This window comes from Tachysurus fulvidraco, chromosome 11, assembly GCF_022655615.1.
Source record: "Tachysurus fulvidraco isolate hzauxx_2018 chromosome 11, HZAU_PFXX_2.0, whole genome shotgun sequence".
Classification (NCBI taxonomy): domain Eukaryota; kingdom Metazoa; phylum Chordata; class Actinopteri; order Siluriformes; family Bagridae; genus Tachysurus; species Tachysurus fulvidraco.
Window position 1 is genome coordinate 8588917 of NC_062528.1, and position 18153 is coordinate 8607069.

Genomic DNA, 18153 nt, shown 5'->3' on the forward strand with positions numbered 1-18153 from the left:
GCTGTAATCGGCGGTCATGAATATTTATGGATTTGTTTTTAGGGCAGGCAGAATTTATCGTAGTCCTGTAGGAGGTGTTGATGGGAGGGCATGAAAATTTGGATTAAAGAAAAACTCTGAACAGAGTTTTAGGTTGATGGCTGATGGAGTTTGGAGTTTTAAGGCTGTAACCCAGAGAAACCTGTTGATGTTTTCATCAACAGAGAATTAAAAGCACTTTTGTCCGTCGCTCTGGATAAGGGGCGTCTGCCAATTGCCATATATGTAAGATGTAAATGTACAATGGATGTACGTATACAGTATATATATATATGTTTACTGTATGGAGCATGTTACTGTTGTAGGGAAATAGTGTTAGGAAATACCTGTAAATGTGCAGTAAAGTAAATGTACAGTGTCTTATTTGAGAGACATGAGGCATCCCGAGGCATCCAGACATTGTACCAGCTCCGATCGTCTTCCGTGCAATGAAGATTTTGGACCTCCACTGAGACGAGGCCGACTCTGAGAATCCTGAGGCATCTAGAGATCTACCAGCTCCAGTTGGACTCTGTGATACTATAGAGGAGATGTGAACTCCATGTGATCTTTTGCATCAATACAACATTTGTCAGACTGTATATTTATAATCACACCCTCCAGTGTTACCCACACGAGGATGGGTTCACCTTGAGTCTGGTTCGTCTCAAGGTTTCTTCCTTTACCATCTAAGGGAGTTTTTTCTTGCCACTGCTGCCTGAGTCACCTCAGACTTTCTCATTGGGGATAAATACAAACACATTGTGAACTAAATCTATTTAATATTAATCTTGAATTTTGTATTCTATTAATCTTTATATTATTCTTTATATTAAATGCATATTTATGTTCTGTAAAGCTGCTCTGAGACAATGTCAATTGTAAAAAGCGCTATACAAATAAACTTGAATTGAGTTGAATTGAACATGTTTGTAGATAGTGGACAATATGAAAATATGGCTCATTAGCTCGTTACCTGGATTTCATCAGAACCTTTCCATACAATGTAGTACTACTCAGCCGCATCTGGCTCTGGTTAAAAAAAAAAAAAAAACTCACAAAAACACATTTACTTGTTAGTAATGTACCATCTGAATGTTCTCATTATTGACCAGCATTTGTGTCCTTATAAGGACAGGACATTTATTTTGTGTCCATCAGGGCTAAGTGCTCCAGGCACAGAACATGAAATCCCATTTGTCCGTCTGCATCTCTGCGTGATTCAGGATTGAGGAACCGTCCCCTGCCGTGCATGCTTTCTTCTGGTATCAAGTATCACCAAAAGCTGGTTCCAGATTAGCTATTATGAGTTTTGATGATGTATGTGACTCCCTGGTGTGAACGAGTTTTATAGTGTCTAATTTATTACACCAAAGCAACAACATGGCAGCTCTTCAGTAACCTCCAGCACTGTTCTGTAGTATGTGAACATTATCTCACCTTAATCTATTTGTGTTAATGTGGCATTTTAATAAAATCCAATATGTCTGACGTTTTCCTGTGATAAATGCATGGTCTTATAATGTGTTTACAACCTGGTGTGGTGCATCTCGTGGCATGGTAATCTTACAGAATCTAGTTATGGATGCATAGTGAGTATTTAATGCCAAAATCTATATTCTGGCCTCGGGCATGACAGTTGACTCGCACAGGTTGGAGTTCATCTAAAACAGAGGTGTGTCGGGACTAGTTTTCCAAACGACGTTTGAGTTCGAATTCTTTTCAGCCGTCATCTGTCATTTCATGTATGGATTCGGACAGGACTAACATCTCTGTGTTTATTACGGAGGTAGGAGTGTCTGTGTTTTACATGTGGGATAAGACCACATGTCCAGGATGCGTGGATTGCGTATGGTCATATGATTTATATGTTTTATATAGAACTTCTTATAAACCCACTGGAATAAATACGTTTTTATATAATTTTCACGTTATGTAATTGACTATAGAAATGAAAGTACTCTTACCTGAAACTGATTTTACAGTAGCCAGTCTTAACAATTTACATGATTTGGCTCTTCTTGTTGCTTTAATTTTTTTTATTTCTTCTCAGGGTAGCAAACACATTTACATTCATTATTGGTGTGCAGAAAGCAGAAACTTGAATACCGGTGCACTAGGGTTAATACGGTAGTTCACGTTGACCAAAACAGACAAGAAAACGCATTTTGGAAAAAAACATTTTCGGCAATCACAGACATTCGCAATCAGACGGGATTAGATTTCTCAGAGGAGCGCCGATTTTGCTGAAAAACAGTAGGTAATTTGCTCTGGGATTTTTACACAGGTCGTGTGAGAAATAGACAGACATGGCAGATTCGGACGGGATTAAAATCACAAAGTACGTCTGTGAAACTGAAATTTCTCTAACGACCGCCCTGTAAAAATAGTCCCGTCCGAATAGGCATTATACTGGCATTGGATTTAAGGTCACTTTTCCTGCACGATATCAATTCAAGCAAAGAGCAGCTTTAAATGCAGCTTTTATTGGATCTACTTCCTTAATCTGTTATTTCTATCCTTTTTTTTTTTTTGTCATTAAAGGTGATACAGTTACAACTAGTGACTCATGGTCATAGATTTTGCTCAAGCATGACATTTAATAATAATTTAGCCTCAAACAGACTCGAGACTAATGTCTTATATTTATTTATTTATTTAGTTAGTTAGTTAGTTAGTTAGTTAGTTATTTATTTTTGAGCAACCCTGTAATTGGCAGTTCTGTTTTAATAAGACCTGTATGAATTTGAACACACTACGTACACTAGTTTTCATTGCGAGAGCAGAAAGACCTTGACTAAAAGCCAGTACCCCGGTTCAGAGCCCAAAGAAAGATGAACATCTCTGACATTACACTGCCAACTCACTGATCAATTTGCTTCTTTTCTGTAAAAAATCCAACTTTCAGATGCTTCAAATGTTTGATGTGGGGTTTATTGTAATCGGAGGTTATCGTATTAAAATCAATTGGTGCGGTTTCTGTTGATGATGGTTTCGATTTGCTGATAATTGCGCTTCAAAGTCTCACTCACAACCTGGCTATTTAAGTAGCTAGCTAGATATCAGTATAAATTCAACTTAGTAATCTCTTTCTTTTTGATCAGTAGAAGAGCCGAAGATGGTTCTTTTTGATAACTTAAAATAAAAATGGGATAGAGCAGGTGTGGGTTCCATCACTGATTTCATGAGCTGTGAGATGAACACAGAAAAGACAATAAGATTAACAGTCCTGTCTGTCAGTCCCCTCACATAGAAACTAAACCTGGAGCAGAGTGGGCTTCTTTTAGCACTTGCCGTAGGTCACAATTTTGACCATTTTGTGTAATAACTCTATGGAGTGAAATGGAACACTGAGCAGTCTTCCTCATGATTGCACAATATGTAGAAGAGAAAACAAAGCAAGGGAACACCGGCGTATTGCCAGGGATAGGAGGTGGAAGCAGATGCATGTGCAGATTTTTATTATATGAAGTACACAGCAACAATTACAACAATTCTGTGAGTGCAAGAACCACAAATATAAACAGAAGACAGAAGGAAAGAACAATAAGTACAAGAAACAGAGAAATCAGAACATAAGATGGGGTTTTAATTTGGAGAAAAATGAAACAGGTCTGAGTTATTAATGATCCTGTGATGTGCTGGGGCTGATGGGTAATGTAGTTCAACACTATACAACCATCAACATAAACATCCAGAACTCCTCCCCTATTTATATGTGACTCCCGAAGCACAAAACAAGACGTTCAGACAAGACGTCTCCCTGCTGATCAGGGTTCTTAGAAGTGCAACCCATTGTGGGGTTGGCACTCGTCCACATGTAGGTCGGTTTGGATATTGGCATAACTATGACACTTATAGCTGTCAGAAAATAGCATTTAAAAAAATATATAATATTTTAAAAAAGCAGGTGATATTTTTAATTGAATTTGAAATGTATGGAATTGTGATGGATTTAAATAACATTAACTTACGTTTGAAGGCTGACATGGCAGATCGTTGGCCTCTGTAACATCTGCCCTATGGACAAGCCAGCACCTTTAGACACTACTGAAAAATCCCCATCTCTGCTAAATAAAGTTCTGGAAACCTGCAGATGTAAAATTAAATAATTTAGTAAGAGCTGCCAAGAAAATCGACATCCATGTAAGCCAAACTATCAATAAGAGTAAATATTAAGGCTACCTTAATAAGTCCTGACAATTATTTAGCTTTTCATGTCTCCATTGTTCAAGTTTGACCCTGAAAGATGAGGGAGTGTGTATGTGTGTATTGTCAGGTCGGGTTAGAGGGATTCTCTAGAGAGCGCAAAACCAACGGCTTCAGAAACATTAACATAAACATGGAAGGAACATGACACATTAATATGAAAATTGTTTGTGTTCCAGATTTTAAAAATCCCTTCATCCTCTACAGTGCTGGATTCTCCTTGCCACACTGTCTGTTGGTATCGAATGAAAAGTAAACAAAGGAGCGATGATTATTTTTATGTTAATTTTTGGCAAATGAATACTAATCATTTTGAGATTGTATCTTGAGATTATAGCATTTTAATTTAGTTCAGTGAGACGAGCAAACAATCAGCGCGGCTTTTCAATGAGACAGTTTTGCTAGAATCTGTGAAAATAAATCTGTGCGAGAGACAAATATTAATTCAACGGCATGTGCTGTTATCGAGGTTTGTTAGATGAGCCAAAAAATGGGGGGAAAAAAGTTGAATAACATACCAAAAGGGCCTTGTATTCTAAGCTGTTTGAGCCATAATTAGTCTGCATTCTGGACATATACATTCCTAAGCATGCACTTATATCCTATAAGGCTAAGAGTTTGTGGACACCTGACAATCTCACCCATAGGCTAGATGCACACGATCCTGTGGCATGTCTTTGTATGCTGTAGCCATTTGCGTAAATTTCATTTAACCGTAGGGGGGACAATAAATATAAAATTTCTCATGAGCAATTTTTGAAGGGGGACACAAATAATAGTCTAATTGTACTTATAAAGACGTCCCCACAGTGAAAAAATTTGCTTTTATCATTATTATGTCATTATGGTTATTTTCAAAGTTTTTCCTCAAAGAAAGTAAAACTATCATAAAAATAATCACAATAAAAACAAGGAATTAAAAAAAGGTTTAAAATTTCATTTAAAATTAAATAATTAAGACACTTAATAACAATAGAAATCGATTATACAAAAATACAGTGAGGTCAGTTCGGACGTAGCACAGTGCTCATTTAGTAAATGCACGGCTAAACAATATGCTAATTGTGGCCGTTAATGTAAAGTTAACATTATGCCAAGTCGTCCCAAATAAAACAATGCATGGGAAACAGCTTTGGCGTGTTAGTTACAGTGTACTATGCAACAAGCTATTGTAAACAAGCTAAGGTTAACTAGATAAGTAAGATTTTAATCGCTAATAAAGCAGATTCATGGAAAATTACATCGGTAATCAGCATTCTTGCTGCAACTAATTTATGAATGAGTCTGCATCAACTACATTAAAGAGAATCGCTTTATTTAAAGCGAATAAAATCCCCTACTTAATGGAGTTGAACATTAACTGAGTCACAGCCACACACCTGACTCGTGTGTGCAGAGTAGGTGAGATGAACTCTGGGCAACTCTGTAGCGTTACAATTTCCCTCGAACTACGAAGCCCAAACGTGTTTCAGCATAACAATGTCCCTGTGAATGAAGCAAGCTCCATGAAGACATGGTTTGGTCAAAGCTGGAGTGGATGAATGAGAGAGTCCTGCACAGAGCCCTGATTCAACTCCATTGATCAACTTTGGGATGAACTGGAACTTCTTTTTAATGGCCAGGAAGACACACACTTTTGGCAATATACTGTAGTGTTACATACAGAATGCATTTTAGGGAGATATTGGGGAAATCAGGGAAAATATTGGAAGTCAGTGAACAATCTGAGAAGGCTGATTATATATTCTATTCAATGTACAAAATTCAGACAATTCATGGTTATCCACCGACCATTTGTGATTGTGTTACCCTCCAAACCGAGTTTAAATTAGCATTGGCATGATGTCAGTACACTCACATCTAGCAAAGAAATTCAGCACACAGGGCCTTTGTGCAACATTTTAATTGCAGTCACATTTTTTTTATACAAAGTAGGACATTCTCTAGTCTTTTCATTTGACCAATAAGTAATGAAGTGGCATATCAGCCGTAATGCCCCTCACACCTTTTAGTTGTTCTGACACTAAAGCCTTAATTTAATAAGAAGTACCTTATTAGCACATCATTGTTACTTCCCAAGCTTTCTCACAGCTCTGGAGTTGACCATTTCCATTGGGTAAGGCTTTTTAAACCACAATTAGCGCATGTAGTAGGCATTCCCTGAAACAATTGATGTGATGATCTACCACCTGACTCAGTTGCACCTTCATTTCAAACACATGAAGGCATTTTGCAGCTGCGTGTGCTTAATATGAGCGCAAAGTCAAGCGCATATCCACTTTCATAAATACAGTTGATTTCCTAGAATTAGTTTGCAATTGTGTGATCCAATCATAATTTGACAGTAAACAAAAATGGCCTAAATATGCTCAGCGCACATTATAAACAGAATACGAGCACATTGGCCAGAGAGACTCTGAGAGAAAAAAAGAGTGACATGTACAGGAATATCTGCCATTTTAATGCTTATCATGCTGCCAGCTGGCTGACTTCCCACACTCTATCTCGCTCTCTAACAGACCTCTGTATTGCACGAAAGTCAGATTCACCACCAACCAGCATTCACATATACATTTTGTATATTTTTCCATATACTTCTTCCCTTTTCCACCTGTATAGTATATAAAATTTTTATTAAAAGTTTATTTTTGGTATATATTTATTCTTATTGATTCTATTTTTAGCCTGTAGTACATTTAAACAGCAACGATCATCGTCATCATCATCATCATCAACATCATCATCATCATCATCATTTAAATTTTGTTGCTGCTGCTGTAATTGTTAAAAACAACAACAACAACAACAACAACAATAATAATAATAATAATAATAATAATAATAATAATAATAATAATAGTGTTCTTCTCGTGTCCACATGGATTTGCTCTAAATTCCTTTTCAAAATTGCCTCTAATTGGCAATTTTCTAGTTTTCCAGCTTAGCACTCAGAGAATATATGCAGCAGAGGATCTTATCCATGACTTCACAATTCCTTGGATTACTGAAGATAATAATATCCCTCTCTTCATAATACCTACTCCGATAAACCACCAAAAATCCAGCGAACCTCTTCTTCTTTATTATATAACAATGATCAGTGAACAGACCAAAGCAGAGGTGGAGTAATCGATGAAATAAAGATCTGCCTATGAACGTTCAGCTATGTTCAGCTCACCTCAAAGTCCCAATGGGATTCTCAAAATTCTCTTCAGTTATTACGGTTATTAATCTATTCAGTAGATCAAATGAGACTGCACCTGTATGCACCGGCTGTATTCCCAGCGGCAGAAGAAATCCTATAGCTTATTACCCCACATTAACTTCAGATAGAAAAATAATCTTATGGCTTCTTCTATGTCTTTAGCCACAGGCATGTCAGTGTTTGATTGACTGAGCTAGTGTGTATGCACAATGATGGGATCAATACAAAACATCAGGTGAATTAGTCACTTCATTACTTTAGAGAATAGTGCCGTGTGCACATGGCTAGTCCAGTATTTTTTTTTTTTTCATTGCTGTGAATCTGCTGAATCATTTATTTCCTGGATCTTTAACCCAGCTTCCAGCACTTCCACTCCTGCACCTCACTGTGACTTCAGATACACCCTACTTTCACTCACTCACAAGATGGCTAATGCTATGCCGGATAATAATGCCTGACTTATATTGCAGGGTCTCACGAGGCTTCCTTGAATGTAGCTTAAATGAACAAAAAAAACACAAGGTTTTTTTTTAAAGCATTTACATAGTGGGTAATCTGCATTACAGTGTTAGTTCAATACTCTACAGCAATCAGTCAGAATAAGCTTGCATTCATTTGCAGCTAGTGATCTTTTATTAAACCGGAGTTTTGTTTCTCTGGCACACAAGGTGCAAGTAGCAGGTGTAGGATCTCATTATACCCTGCTTTGCCATATGGCATGAAATTTGCATAGTTCTCTTTTGGAATTGGAAATCTTACAAATGGAGTGTTTGTTCACATACCACAAGCGAAATTGAGTTGGACACTTGCAAGGTGCTCACTAGGGAAGCAGGTTTAACCTAAAGACCTAGTGGCAAAAGGCCCTGCGTTTGAACAGCTAATGTTTTCAGGTTTCTGAATAATTCATAAAAACAACAACTTAATATGCATTTTATGCACAGCTTTAAAGCTGAATAACTAAATATGCTGACAGTTTAAGGAGTTAATGCAGACTCATGGAGGCCTCTCATTTAGGGAGTTACAAATAACCACACAACTAGACCAGGCAGATCAGCACGATTTTAATGCTCTTAAAGTTCAAATTTCTCCAAGGCAGTTCAACAAAGCAATGTACAACATGAGGCATGTGAGCCATTAAACAAACAAACAAACAAACAAACAAACAAACAAATAAATAAATAAATAAATAAATAAATAAATAAATAAAAATAAAATACAAAAACAAAACATACCAGGTAAAAATATTATGAATATAGTCAAAATTATATAACCTAACTTTTTTCAAATAATTTCAAATATTATTATTAACCTAATAATAATAATAATAATAATAATAATAATAATAATAAAAATAATAATCGTCAGTGTCATCATCATAAATATAATCATAATCATAATCATAATAATAGTAATACATTTCTGCCCAACCTATTGAAAGCTTGAAATGAGTAAATAAATGGCTAGAAACAGGTTTAATAACCCTGTATTTGGTTTATTGTATGCTTATAAATTTAGAAACGTATTCTTATGTAATTCATATAAAATTTTAATACATTTATCCTATTTCCATTTTCTAAAAAGTCATTTTTCACAGTGGAAGGACACCAAAGCATACTGTAAATAAGAAACTAAAGCATACATATATAGAATATATAATAGATTCATTTGACTTTTTCATTGTATTTTGTCCATTTTGTGAAGGCAGCTGGATTCCCTACAGCCATGCAATCCAGATGCTCTGGTCTGTCCGGGGTCCAAGGCAGAGGTTAAACGCAGCCTGGTGGATACCCAGCTTCCTGGATACTTGCTTGTCTGCCATTATTTAGCTCCCACTAGCCCACACTAAGTGTTCCTTAAAAAGACTGTAATTAGCACATCTTCAGCCACTGGAGGCTACTCTGTTACTCCAAAGGGCAGGGAGCAATATACATAAATTTTGTGTTTGGGCCACGAGACTCACAGTAAGTCCCAGGAAGTCGTTCTGAAGCACACACCATCTGCTGAAATAAAACACATATTTTTCTTCTATGGTGTATAAATAGTGTATGTAAGAGACATTTGTATTGTAAGAGACATTTGTATTGTAAGCTTTTCATCTTATAAAGTAATTTAAGACTAGATGTATTAATCATATTAGTGCTTTACAGCAACATACATTTTTCTTCCTTAAATGTTTTTTAAATCTAATTTCTAGCATTTTATAAACCTTTAGCTTCTTCAGGTCTGCTGGAATCCATTTTAATGTGCTTTCTGTGAAGATTTAAACTCAACACACCGGTCCTGCATTCATTACCAAGTGCAACACTTCCCCTGAAACGCACTGGATACGACATTTCAGCTATTAATTAGTTCAACAAATCCAATCACATTTGCTCTGATCTTATTAAACTGAAGGCAGTTCTTTTACTTAATTGTGTTTTTTTTCTTCTTCTTATGCTTCTTTTCACACTCTGGTTGGCATCATGCAGAGAACAAATTATTCTCCAAATAAAAATGGCACCTAGTGTAAAGATTAAGGGGAGCATGACAACTTCTAACTGAAGTTGCTGTTTATCTAATTGTGTGTGAGAGTCAGAGGGTGAGATGTGTCATTACGCTCACAAGGATTCATTAACGATAGCACAGAAAATGGAAGACGAAGAGGACGACAAGAGAAAGGGTGAGACAGAAATTGTGCTTATTTGTAAATCAGAACTAAATAGCTGTGTTTTAGTTTGATGAGGAAAAAAAAGCACAGAATTGTTCATATTACTTGCAGGTAATTACAAAACCCATGGAAATCTAAAAATGAATGAAATGTCCCATTTTTTAATTGCCCATTACAAAAGACCATAATTACACAAGACCTATGCAGATGGTGTAATAATAATAAGATGTCAGTTGTCAATGTGAGACCTAAAGTACAATGCCAAACTGAGGATTTAAGTAAAGCCATTTATTACTATGTACACCTGCGTAACTGATGAACATCTGGTACATCAATAAAAATGGGTAAATGGCTGTAAACGTGGAACTTGAGGTTGGTGATACCTTAAGCAGATTTATTAGCAAACAGTCCAATACACAATAGCAAAGACAGGGTCAGTAAACAATCCAGAAATCTTTGTAATGCAGGACAAGTCATTGGCAATACTTTGTGGAAGTGAACTGCATGAACTGGAAGTGCTCAGCATTCTGCCGATGGTTCCTTCCCGTTGCCTGGAGGTGATGTGGCAGGTTGTGTTGTAACAATGGCACATGATAACCTCAACATCCCTGTTGTAGTCTCTGTTCAGCATAAATATATAACACACAGATAGGCATTAAAAAAAATCTAATTTTTGTTATAAACTTCACCTATAATTGAAAACTAAATCATCACAATTAGTTAGTTACTAATCTTTGAGTTCTATAATATTAGTACTGCAAAACATGGTGACATGGTATCTAACAGTGATAGAAAATTCAGTTAGGAGTGATACTCAATTTTTATTTTTATTTTTTTTACAATACTACAGACTACTACTCAAAAACCCAATACAACTCAAAACCCTTTATAATACTAATCGATCCGATCCAGGATATTGGTCAGCATATAGATTCCAACTGTTATAAACATCATATAACCATAATCATATAACCATTATTATTAACTCTAAACATAATATAAACATTATATATCCGTAAGTGTTACTCAAAAACCTTGTGATAATGTAAAATAATCATGCAATTCGATGTAGAACTTCATTCAGTATGTTATAGATATATATAGTTTCATGTCACGCTTTAAACTAGACATGAAGCATGTCTACAATCATTTTAAGTGGAATTGTGAGATAAAAACCTGAAAAAAGTGTGCACTTTGAGCCATATGTATGTACTCCACGAAGCATCTTGATGTGAACTCTATTTGCGGATGCAACAGTGTTTCTGAAATTAGCATTCAGTTTACAACTAATGTACTGTAGCTCATCACGCTAGGGACAAGCAACAATATGCACTCTGTGTGAAACACAAATTACCTTTAAACGCTGCTATGGAGTGCAGGAAATGGTCAACTATCATGCTGACTAAACAAAACCAAGAGAGGGAAGGGGAATTCATTAATGAAGACAATAAGTGAATGAAATTACAATTAAATAAAGACTTTTGTCAGAACAAGTAAACAGTGCCGAAGGTATTAATAGAGCTAATATGCTGTTAATTGCTATAGGTTTTTCGAGTATTTAGCTGTGTACAGAGAAGCTAGTTACTTGATACAAAAATGTAATTAAACTGTATCTAATTATGCCCCATTATGGTGTTATTGCAATTTGTGTGTTCAAATAATGATGGCAAAATCACACACAGACTAATTTTTGAAAAGTTGTATTAAGGAATTACTTGCTACTTATCTATTCATTTTATATTATGCCACTGATCTAATAATCGAATAATAATCGAACAATCCTGAAAAGGGATCCAATAACCTGCGTGAGTCAAACAACAAGAAATCACAAAACATATGTGCTAAAATAATTGGAAATAAATGTCATACATAAATGGCGTAGCAAACCCCAAAAAGTGTTTGATGTTTCCAAATGATGACTCTGTTGTGAATGAGAGTTTTAGCCAGGATGCTGTCAAATGCTGAACCTGGGTGAACTCTCCCCTAACTAGAGGACATTTTCAAGCAATAACAAAAGTTGCTCACTATTAAATGTTGTTAGTCCATGTTATAAAATTCCACGCTTTCTGCATGAATAAAGAAGCAAAGGCTAAAGTTTCTGAAAAAAATGTAAAAAAAAAAAAAATAAATAAAAATTCCTTGAGCAAAGGAGAGCTTTGTTAACATTACAGCACACTACATAATAATACACCAGAAATTAAAATGTATTCTCTTCATTCTTTTTGGTTTGTGCTTTGCACATTTTGCAATAAAATTATGTTAGAGAATTTTTATATATATATATATATATATATATATATATATATATATATATATATATATATATATATATATATATATATATATATATATATATATATAGAAGGTCAAAGTTGCTTACTTTGTTTTCCAAGCCATGATACAAAACTAACCCATGGCCTAGAAAATGAGGACTGTAAGCTAAAATGGCTGAACAGTCACAGCTGTAACTGTTAAGGACAAGCTAGATATTTGACTGAGAGACAATAAAACGTGTAAGATTTAGGAGCTGATTGGGTGTATTCTCATGCAAAAACACCATACTGGATACTTCATGGATACTTGTGCATCATCTACAATGTGCAACAGAGGAACCGATGGGAAAACACATGCAGATAGAAAAAGAGCCAGCTCACATCAAGATCACATGGTCCCAGCGGTTGCATGGCTATTACTTGCCCGTCATTGCTCCAATCCAAAAAATCCGTCTCATGCCCATCATGTCAGTTCAATCCATCCTTGCTACCGGCAACTCCATTACTCCCTGATGGAAAGTGATGGGAAACCAATTGGGGACACAGGGGTGTACAAGTGCGGTACATGGTCACACAACATCACGTAGGCAGGCAATCTGGAGTGATGAAGAGGCCTGCTCCCCAGATGCATTGTGTCCTCCATGATCTCCTTCAGGCACCACTGTGTCCTGACTCACCCACACATCAGCACGTATCAAAATAAAACTCAACAAAAAGCATTGCCTCTGAGGGACACAAAGTAGAATGTATTTCTAAACATCAATCATTCTCTTAGGGTAGTTTTCTTAAAAAGTTTTTGTGCTTCATTGGATATTTAGAAATTTTGGATTTCAGATTTTAACCTTCTATTTAAGAACTGTGATGTGCCATACTTTAATGTTGTAGGGAAATAGTCAACAAAGTGGAGTTATATTTACCACCTTATGAAGGTTGATTATGTTTCAATAACAGAAAAATATGCCTTTATTTGTCACATATACACTATAGCACAGTAAAAATCTGATTTAACTCATATCCAAGCTTGTTAGGAAGCTAGGTTTAGAGCACAGGGTCAGCACCCATGGAGCAGAGAGGGTTAAGGGCATCGCTCAAGGGCGCAACAGTGGCAGCTCGGTGGTGCTGGGGCTTGAACCCTCAACCTTCTGATCATTAACCATTGAGCTATCACAGACCACATTACAGCATGTTCTGAAGTATTTTTCTACCTCTTATGCCATAACATTTTTTTAGATTTTTTTTTTAATTAACAAGAGACTCTGTACCCAAACCTTCCTAAAAAATCACATTCTAGATTTAGTCCCCACTTTTGCTGTGTAAGGAAGGCTATCCATTACAATTTGGAGCATGGCTGTTGGGATTTATTCATTCAGCCACAAGAGCATTAGTGAGGTCAGAAACTGATGTTGGACGAGGAAGCCTGGGGCGCAGGCATTGTTTCAATTCATCACAAAAATGATGAATAGGGTTGAGGTCAGCGCTCTGTGCAGGCCACTCGAGTCCTTCCAAACCATGTCGTCATGGTCGTCACATTGTACAAAGGGGCATCGTTATGCTGGTACAGGTTTAAGTCTCTTAGTTACAGTGAAGGGAATATTTTTTTCATTTTTTTTTTTGTCAATAGTGTATTTTAAAACCACATCTAGTTTAAACAATTAATGTTGTTGAATGTCCATGAAAGAGAAAGAAAGAAGAAAGTTCTTTTTTATAGCTACAAACTGCCATTCTCTCACCATCTTTCTCTATATATACTTTTCTAAGTTAAAAAGACACAAGAAGGCAGCTTGTCATATAGAAAAGAAACCAGTGAAATGTCCTCCATCTATAGACTTTCCCATTCTAAAAAAAAACCTTCTGAATGCTGACACGCTGACATTATATATATATATAATGTATATACTTTATTATTAACCTTATATGTGTAAAAATCCTCCATACAAGTTCCTGTGTAATATAAACATGTGATTAGAATTACAGCAGAAACTATCGTCATTGTTATGCTGTGGGAATAAATGAATCCGTGCCTCCTGTTGTTTGATGACTACGTTGAATATCCTGGCGGTTAAAAGTACAGATTTTGTTTAAATTCCTTTGTAACATGAAAGCAAGCAATAGGAAAAAACTTGTTACATCTCCCTGTTACTTTTATTCTGTGATGGTTTGGCTAATACTGTAGTTCTTACTTATTTTAGTGGTAAAATTAAAGAAATGCTTTGTGCTTTACTTTGAGAACAATTTCTCGAGTGGTTCTTACAATTGTAAATGTGTGTGTCTGAATAAGGTGCCATACGTGAAGGTGGCCCCAGAGGACATACTGAAGGTGCAGTTTCCTCGTTTCACCACGCTAGACCTCAGACCCACCAACACTGACATCAGCCTGGCTGTAGCTGGCCTCCTCACCTTCTTCAACAGCACCACATCTTGCCTCATCTGTGCTCAGGCTAACTGTAAGTAACAAACACAACTGATGCCCACTGTTCTATGGCTTTATGCATAGAAATATGAAATGATTTCTATTCAGAAGATTAAAATCAGTTTTTCCTGATATTCCATTTCAATAATGTTAATAACAACTTTGATTAACACATCATTAACTCTGAGCGAATCAGTCATTTATAATTTGACACCGAACAAGTGTTTATAAAGAGTTTGTGTCCTTATTCATGTTTGAATACATCAATCTACATGACTAATGATTTAATAATGATGAACAAATCAATATTTATACATAACAGTTTAAGTAGCTGTGTATTTTAAAATCAGCTTTCTAAAGGAGAGATCATATTTTTTGCTTCGCCATCGTCTATACAGACAAATCATTATTAACTCTTAAATATTTAAATAACTGTTTTAATATCATCCTGATTGTCATCCTGTTATATCAATTTAAAGAAACTTGCAATATGAAATTTTTCTTCACAGCGCTCACTGTGTTCAAAACTAAAAGTGTGTCTATTTGCACTTACACACTCTTCTGTGCTATTGTGTAGTACTGTGTAAATAATATTAGAGGTGCAGGGCTCTCAAGTTTTGAAGACAAGCAAGCGTGACACACACACACACACACACACACACACACACACACACACACACACACACACACACACACACACACACACACACACACACAAAGTATTTGTTTAGTTTCCATTTATTCATTTGTGTGTGTGTGTGTGTGTGTGTGTGTGTGTGTGTGTGTGTGTGTGTGTGTGTGTGTGTGTGTGTGTGTGTGTGTGTGTGTGTGTGTGTGAGAGAGAGAGAGACAGAGAGAGAGAGAGAGAGAGAGAGAGAGAGTTGCCTTTTATTCATTTGTGTGTGTGTGTGTGTGTGTGTGTGTGTGTGTGTGTGTGTGTGTGAGAGAGAGAGAGAGACAGAGAGAGAGAGAGAGAGAGGGAGAGAGAGAGAGAGAGAGAGAGACAGAGAGAGAGAGAGAGAGAGAGAGAGTTGCCTTTTATTAATTTGTGTGTGTGTGTGTGTGTGTGTGTGTGTGTGTGTGTGTGTGAGAGAGAGAGAGAGAGAGAGAGAGAGAGAGAGAGAGAGAGAGAGAGTTGCCTTTTTGGACTCCTTTATCATTTGTAATGTTGATCCCATTTAAAACAGTTCGGCTCAAGCCCAGACATTTTTAGGGTCATGATTGATGTCCCGTCCAGAGACGAGCTGTTTCGTTTAGTTCAAACCATCGAAAATACCCTCTCTAATGTTTTCTCTTTTCATTGGTTGTTGTGTTAAATCTTACTCAGATAATGCTATTTTCTGATTGGCTATTGTGTAGCCTCTTTTTTTTGATTGGCTGATAAGTGTCAGGCTCGATTAAGAGCTCCAGGTGACGCACTTGGTTCCTGCCCGGTTCCATAGAGACAGCGGTGCGGACTGATACATTTTGGGCGCTGCGGCTTATTAAATATTATGATAAATAGTCAAAAAGTTTTCCTACATGAGAAATACAATGTTTGGCGGGAGAGCGTGAGAAAAGACCCAAATGAGTGACTGTCACTCTCAGTGCGTGATACTTGACAGCCCTGGAGGTGTGTTCACACTGAAAATTCCAACATGTGCTTTTCATGAACCTGGATGATGCACTGATTCAACCTTATAAAAAATAAAGCATGGAAGTGTAGTAGAAGAGGGCTGAGGTTCCCAGGCGCTGATGCTGGATGAGAAAAGATTTCACGATGGCAGACAACACTCTGCTGGAAAAGATATCTTACAAATGTCCTTTATATTAGCCGTCAAAGTGACGCAGACTTATTTTTAGAATATTCACTGTCTTCTGCTAAAGCTATCAGTGTCATATTACATGTATTTCATGTCATTTGCCTTTGTTAGGAAAAACAAATGGGATGCAGGATGCAATTTCTACACAAATCGTGTAGTATGAGTGCACAGCGTGTAGAGACGAGTTTATTATATTCATTCAAAATGGCATCTATTATGCAAAATAGATTATAATATAGCCATAGTTTATGGAATTATGGAATAGTTTGTTTTTTAAAATGTCTGTACTGTAGTACGCATAAAACACACACGATTTCTCCTAACATCCTCTTTAGAACTATCTCTAAATTGTTACGCTCAGAAGACACAACAACAGCTGATAAGATTCACTAGAAATGCTACTCAGTAACAGTTCACTGTTGGTCATTCAAGACATTCAAGAATCACGAATGCAAGCCGGCTCCCAGCGTTCCCGTTTCAGCAGTAACACATCATTAACCATCACACAGAGTCAGAAAGCTCAAACGATGTTCAGTATTTCACATAGAATTCTTGATATAAGTTCTGACTGTAGGAATTAAAAATGTCTCTCTTTTTTAAAGACAAGGGCTTTTCGAAGTTTTGATATTAAGATACTAGTCTTGGTATTGGACTAAAAAGAAAAAACAGTGATGACAGTGCTGATCACTCACTGCTACCATATTGTGCTTCCCAAAAGAGTTTAGACATGAAGCCTCCTTCTCCTCCACAAAGAAGCACTAGGTCGTTGGACACATGATGGAACATACAGTATATTGAAATATACAACATCGTCCCCGTCATAAATAGTATTCACACGGACCATCGAGTTAAACAAGGCTGTAGTGGGGCTCATTTCTTATTTTAAGCTTTTAAAAGCTTGCTGAAAGGATTAATAAGATTATTATGCACTTCATTCATCTTCAGAAGGAAAATGACGTTTATTTCAGGCTATTTCTTTTGCATGTAATGCATGTTTTAGTGAGTAATGACACTGAGTTTGTAACACCCTGGCAGTATAACTAAATGCCAAGCCATTACAAAAGCATCAAAATGAGCACAATAGCTGATATCCTGTAACGTAACATAATTTAATGTGATGTAATATACAGTAATGTATAGTAACGTCATTGAGGATTGTCTCAAATGCTCACTTTTACACCCACCATGACAATGTTGAATTTGAATTTGAATGTCAACGAATTGCAGACTTTGGGCAGTACTTTAGTGTTTAGGGCACCATTTGGTACAGTCGTAACAAATCTATTTACTGTACATGTAATCACAAGTAACAAGGGTATGGCGCTGCCTAATCCTGCATGACACTATGTAACAAAAGCATTAAATCTGCATTATATGGTTAAATATTTAATCTTTGTAACCGAACCTGACATTCTAATCATGAGTATATGCACGAGTGTCATTTATATACATGTGTTAATATTTACATTTTGAGTGATCAATTATTTACAGTTTAATCACTGTTAGCTAATAGTGTACTGTATATACACATTACAGATACTTGGGAATAACTAATGATTTGTTGTAGCCATTAATGATGCATTATTACA

General features: G+C 36.3%; 1 protein-coding gene across 1 annotated transcript in view; it reads left to right on the forward strand.

Moving 5' to 3' along the window:
- The window catches only part of grik4 (glutamate receptor, ionotropic, kainate 4), a 369932-nt gene that overhangs the window by 238225 nt on the left and 113554 nt on the right, over window positions 1-18153 (forward strand). The window contains exon 6 of the mRNA XM_027174034.2: window positions 14631-14796. Coding sequence (XP_027029835.1) covers window positions 14631-14796 — 166 coding nt within the window. The remainder of the gene's footprint in view (window positions 1-14630; window positions 14797-18153) is intronic.